This window comes from Quercus lobata, chromosome 4, assembly GCF_001633185.2.
Source record: "Quercus lobata isolate SW786 chromosome 4, ValleyOak3.0 Primary Assembly, whole genome shotgun sequence".
Taxonomy (NCBI): domain Eukaryota; kingdom Viridiplantae; phylum Streptophyta; class Magnoliopsida; order Fagales; family Fagaceae; genus Quercus; species Quercus lobata.
The window spans coordinates 73,221,833-73,227,800 of record NC_044907.1 but is presented as its reverse complement, the minus strand read 5'-3'; the positions used below and the strand labels follow the sequence as shown (position 1 = coordinate 73,227,800).

Below are 5,968 nucleotides of genomic sequence, written 5' to 3'. Positions count from 1 at the left end.
GTATTGACATTTTTAAAAAATTGAAAAGAGTCTGAGTGCATACATTGAAGCTAGTATTAAATAACAAGATTGTCAATGCCACCATTTGACATTTTATGATGCTGACTGCCGTGAAATACATGTATTGTGTGTTGAATGTATGACTGTTTTATTGTTGCACTAAACCCACCAAATAGGCAATTTATATGACATTTTATGCCAAGTTTGCCAAACATATGAAATATATACATCACTATTTGAAGGGTAGCATACTAGCACTAGCACCCTTATTTTTTAATAACCAAGTCCACGCATGGTTGTTTTTCCAATAAAATAAAATAAAATAAAGTCCTCACATTGTTATTTTTTTTATTTGATAATATGAAAATTAGGGGTAGGAGTTTTGAATTCAATATATCTTTGTTAAAAATACTAAAGATCTATTTGGTTGGGGTGAAACAAAAAATATAAAAAATAGAGTGGAGAAAATTGATTTTATGAATATTTTCGCTTTTGGTCCACCAAAATTCAATTTTCCCAAATAGAAGAAAATAGATGGGAGGTGAATAGTCCCCCTCTCATGTGCTGGATGTTGATCTCCTTCTTTTCTTTTTTTTTTTTCTTTTTTTTTTTTGGGGTGTGCTTTCCTAGGCATGACGGTGCTTTCTTTTGTTTTGTCTATTTTTTTTTTTTTTTCTTTCCTGGGCGTGACAGTGCCTTTTTTTTTGTTTTGCTTTTCTTCTTTTCTTCTTTCCTTTTTTGTTTTTTGGGTTTAACTAGACATAAATTTTCTTTAATATTTTTTTCTTGGCATGATTTTTTTAATAATAAATTTGGATGATTGCCTTTTTTGTTGTTGTTGTTATTGTTTGCCTTTTTTTTTTTTTTTTTTTTTAATTTTAAATTAGACATCATTTTTTAACAAAGACATGTGAGTAAATTTATACAAACTCATTTTTTCCATCCCTATACTTTTCCCCTCCCAACCAAATACAAAAGGAGGAAAGTAAAATCTTTTCTATTTTCCCAACCAAATAGACTCTAACGCTTTGTTTTAGAGATGATGTTTTCTAAAAAATGCGTCATTTCCCAAAAAATATTTTCTATAAAACTATCTTATTTTTCTATGTTTGGTGGCAATCTTAAATAAGTTGAAAAATAATCTCTTAACTTTCCTTATTTAGCTTGCTGTGAGATAGAGTTGTTTTTAAAAAATATTTAGTGAAAAATAATCTTTAAAAATAAGTTACACTTTTTATATTGATCAAATATAGTTTTTCTTTGACCTATTTTTTTTTATTCTACCAAATGTTGGAAAACATGAAAAAATATCTATTGTTACACTTTTTTATTTTTATTTTTTATTTTAAGAGAGTTTCAACTTATGACGTTCGCTTCTGATGATAACTTTTTTATTATTAGACCAAGACATCAATAAATTTTTGGTATAGGCGAAGATTGAATCTTAGATCTCTTATTCAACCATCAGAAAGTTTATCGGTTGAGCTAACAAGAACTTACTTCGTTACACTTAATTACTCAAGGTTTTATATCGAAACAAATTGACCATAAAGAAATGCCAGCTCAGCTATAAGGACTCTTGGTAAGTCCTCAAACTGTTTAATCATAAATATGCAATCCCTAAAAATTTAAGCTCATTTTAAAAACACATTAACGCAAAAACACGCGCTTTATCCTCCCATAATAAATATAGACATAATCACCATATTATTCCAAATAATTACACCCGAAAATGGTAACAATTACATATTCTCAAATCCTGTACTGGTATCAGCTTTGCCTTCAAATTGCTACAATTATTTTTCTGTTCTAAGGAGATAAAATATTGAATATATAGTCTCAGAAACAGCACGATTCACAGATCCAGCAACAGCACAGGGTAGCAATACTGCAAACAAAAAGTAAACAAATAAATAACAAAAAAAGATAACAAAATAAGACATTTAATTAGAGAGAACTCTCACCAAAAAAGAAAAGATGAAGAAGAAGAAGAAAGGAAAAAAAGAAAAAAGAAAAAGAAAAAGAAAAAGAAAAAAAGACAGATGGGAAAGATAAGTAATTAAACACATACCATCCTTTCCAAAATCCATCACCCCTTGTTGTAGTTTCTATTGGAGCAGTGTATTGGGGATAGCCAGAGTCGACCTTGGTGGGATAACCAATTGGTGGTGGTGGTGCAACATAAGTACGCTGGGCTGGATATGCTGTCACTGGTGGGGGATATGCCACTGCATGCAAAAATTAAAGTATGAACCAAATCAAACAGGTACGTCTAAATTTCCTTGACATATTAATAAGTGATTCCAATAAATTTTTTTAGTGGTAGTACTCCAATTTATGATGAATGAAATATCAAAAGGATCAATAAATATATTTAGAGAGGATAAGATCAATTGTTTTAACTTTTCCTTATTACACAATCTTATAACTTTTTAGTGGATCAAATTTTTGAAAATTTTATTACCTAATTATAGCTAGGAAAGGATGGCTTTATTCTTAAAATTCACACCTATTAAGATGTTATTTACTACTTGAACTATAAACCCTTATCTATATATATATATATATATATATATATATTATATTTGGATAAATTCCAATAAACTATTCCAAGATTTGGGCTAATGTCAAGTAGGTCCAAGAAATTTCAAAACTAGCCAACTTGTCTCTAAACCCAACTTAGTCCCTAAACTCTGTCATTTGGAAAAAGTATTTTGTATAAAATGATATCATGTCATCCGTATCAAAACCTAATAAATGAAAAACATGTATGTAAAAATAACTACTCACTAATACATGTCTTTCATTTGTTAATATGGTAGTTATTTTTTGTTGACATATCTCGCACTTATTAGATTTTGATATGGTATAATTTTAATACCTAATAACCTCACAGTCATTTGAGCCCTCTCTTTCCTCTCCTCTCTATTCTTTCATCCCAATTATTCAAATACATATTCAAGATAACCAAAACAAAAAATTCTTCTCTTGTACAAAACCAAATAGGCCCATCAATGCCCAAACCAAATGAAACCAATGCAGAATTCCTAAAACGAAAAAAAGAAGAGAAATATGAGTTGTATTTCTCAGATTGCAAACTATACACTAACAAAAATACCTTATTAGGCCAATTTTGAGATAAACCCCAAATCATAAAATACCCCCAGATTTGCAAATGACACCCATAACCCCACCTTTCAAACCCAAATAAAAAATTACCAAATACTTCCTGAATCTACCAAGATCCGAACCAACAAAGAACCAAACCAAAAGAAAAATAAATAAATAAAAGAAAAAAGAACAGGGATAAAAGAGAAAGCCACTAGTGGTGGTGGCAGAGCCCATGGTCCTCCGCCAAACATACCCTAAATGTTTGGTACACAAACACAAACCAAACCCAAACCCAGAAACAAAAATACAATCCTTCTCTTCCATGGCTAAGGAACAACAAAACCTTGAGAGAGGGAGTCTTCAGCCACTGTGGGTGAGAAAGAAAGAGAAGACAGAACCAGAGAGGTTTGAAAGGGAGAAGAGAAGAGTCTGAGAAGAGAGAGGAGATGGTCAGCCGCCGTGGGTGAGAGAAAGAGAAGAGAGAGGTCTGAAAGAGAGAAGAGAAGGGTATGAGAAGAGTGAAGAGAAATGAGAAGGTGAGAAAAATAATAGTTAAATGGCGTTAGGAACCATTCAGGGACCAAATTGACCACTTTTAAAAAGTCTTGTCTTGACTAAGTTGGTATTAGCCTAAATTTTAGAGTAGTTTATTAGAATTTACGCTATATATTTTAATAAAAAATCTAAAATTTTGATACACAGGATAGTAAATAATCTCTTGTCATTTTATATAACAGAGAATTTTGAAAGGATATAATGAAAAGTCCTAAGTTTCCAAGGAGGAGAAATAAGAAAATAACATAATGGTAGAGCTATAATTCTTTGGAAATTAACATACTACACAGGAACTTATAAATTGAGAAAATATTCAGATGCTTACCAGGTGCTTGTTGTTGGTCGTAGTGACTCATGACTTCCAAAAATAACTCCAAAGGGATTAGAGAAAGGGAGAGAGGACAGTGTAAATGAGATGAAGGTTAAAGCCTTAAAGGATTCATGTTTGAAAATAGGTATTTATAATTGTGAATTTGTCATTGCTCTAACAATAAGTCATGAAATAGTGGAGAATTTAAGGCTACGCGATCGGCAAACAACGCGTATTTGTCTTTGGAGAATTCAACAAGGCTAAGGAAAAACAGAAAATAGGATTAGGTTTTGTTTAATTGGTTGTCCAAAAATAGAATTCATTAGGCTTAACCAATAACTACATGGCACGTCAAAAGATTGATCAAAATGGAGGTTTGCATACACACCCAAGCATACAATCTCTTTCATTTTTGCCACCTCTTGTCAATTGCGATAAATAATATTGATTGATCTATAAATGGCCTTTCCGTGTCTAACTTATCTTCTTGACCTTTTGGACCTTCTAGGAGATTTATTTGGTAAAAAGTCAAGAGCAATGTAAAAAGAAGCTTTTGGATGGTAGGCATTAGTCATGTAGATTTGAATTTGGGTGACTTAAATTTTAATATCTTGAATAGTTTAAAAATGGTGGCGTGTTTGGTAAGAGGATTTAAATATATATATATATATATATATATTTTTTTTTTTTTAAACCTAAAAAAGGTGAGTCCCATACATAATATATTATTTGGGTCATTTTTTTAAATACTGTTTTCAAAAATTGTTTCCTATTTTCCCGGTTCAAAACAGGATTTTGAAAATAATTGAGAGGTTGTTTTTCAAGATATAGAAAATGATTTTAATGGCATAGTTGTAAAAAATTGAAACAGTGGACCTCATAGATTTTTCCAAACTTCCATCTCTTAAATTAAGGAGTTTATCTTGAAAAAAAAAAAAAATCTTACATTTAAAACTTGAATCTTACATTATTAAAAATAAAAAAAAAAGAAGGAAAAAAGAAAAAAAGAAAAAGAGGAAGGTACCTAGTCTATTCCCTAATCTTTTTTTTGCTGAAAGTCTATTCCCTACTCATTATCCAAAAAGAAAGAAGAAAAGTAATCCTCACGTCACTTTGATGGAAGCCAAACAGGTATATGTAAAAATGATTATTTGAAAGCTTGTTTCAAATTTGACCATGAAGAATTGGCTCACTTGTTCATTGATTGAATTGTTTGTTTATTAATTAATTAAATAATATATTTTATTATTATAAAAAAAACTAAAATAAAATAAAAATACTCCATTTAGGTAAATTAATAAATTATAACAATAAAAAAAATTACATCATATGACATAAAGTTAGAGAAAATAAAAAAAATAAACATATCTTTCACATAAATCATTCAATAACCAAGTTATATAGTCCAAAAATCTTGAAACAACATATCTCATAAAAATTCAAAATAAAATTTTAGCTTAATCATTAAACCCTGTAGCATAACAAAGTTATTTAAATCTCCAAATACAGCTGACGATTAAAATCAATTAGGTGTTATTGTTGTGATATTGGTTGCTTGTGTTCCATGCAAACCAATCAGTGCCAACGTCCACAAAGTTATCTCCATCTCTAGCAATGTTAATCTCAAATCTCATCTTATGGCACAACTCTTACTTTATCTCTTTAGTCTTTAAGCCTTTAATATTTATCACTATATGTCTTTATCAAATTATCTTTTCGATCTTTAGTAGTTTAGTAAATACACATGATATTTTTTCTTTTATCCTCGGGTTAAAAAGATTAACCCGTGCAATATGTCGGTTTACATGGTTTGATAATGGGTCATTGCATATTCGGTATTTTACATCAAATTATTCCGGATAATGCTTTGGTTCATGGTTTTCACAGTTTAACTAGTGGTTTGGTACGGTTTTTATAACTATGGTTTCAATTTCAATTTTTTAATAAAAATTTTCATATTGTTTTGAAAATAAAAATAAAAATCCTTAACAA

The 5,968-nt window shown here is 29.8% G+C and overlaps 1 protein-coding gene across 1 annotated transcript; it reads right to left on the bottom strand.

Annotated features, from left to right (window-relative positions):
- Positions 1 to 1,567: 1,567 nt before the first annotated feature.
- LOC115987053 (cysteine-rich and transmembrane domain-containing protein WIH1-like) lies at positions 1,568 to 4,223 on the bottom strand. Its single transcript, XM_031110497.1, has 3 exons — positions 3,992 to 4,223; positions 2,072 to 2,228; positions 1,568 to 1,888 (listed from the first exon to the last, which is right to left on the bottom strand). The coding sequence occupies exons 1-3, from the start codon at positions 4,020 to 4,022 to the stop codon at positions 1,840 to 1,842; spliced, it is 237 nt and encodes a 78-aa protein (XP_030966357.1). The 5' UTR covers positions 4,023 to 4,223; the 3' UTR covers positions 1,568 to 1,839.
- Between the last annotated feature and the right edge of the window lie 1,745 nt (positions 4,224 to 5,968).

Coding starts and splice junctions, on each gene's coding strand:
- LOC115987053 (XM_031110497.1), bottom strand. CDS start 4,022: ATGAGTCACTACGACCAACAACAAGCACCTG. Junction 2,229..3,991: donor CGACCAACAACAAGCACCTG/GTAAGCATCTGA, acceptor TTTTGCATGCAG/TGGCATATCCCCCACCAGTG. Junction 1,889..2,071: donor GATGGATTTTGGAAAGGATG/GTATGTGTTTAA, acceptor TTTTGTTTGCAG/TATTGCTACCCTGTGCTGTT.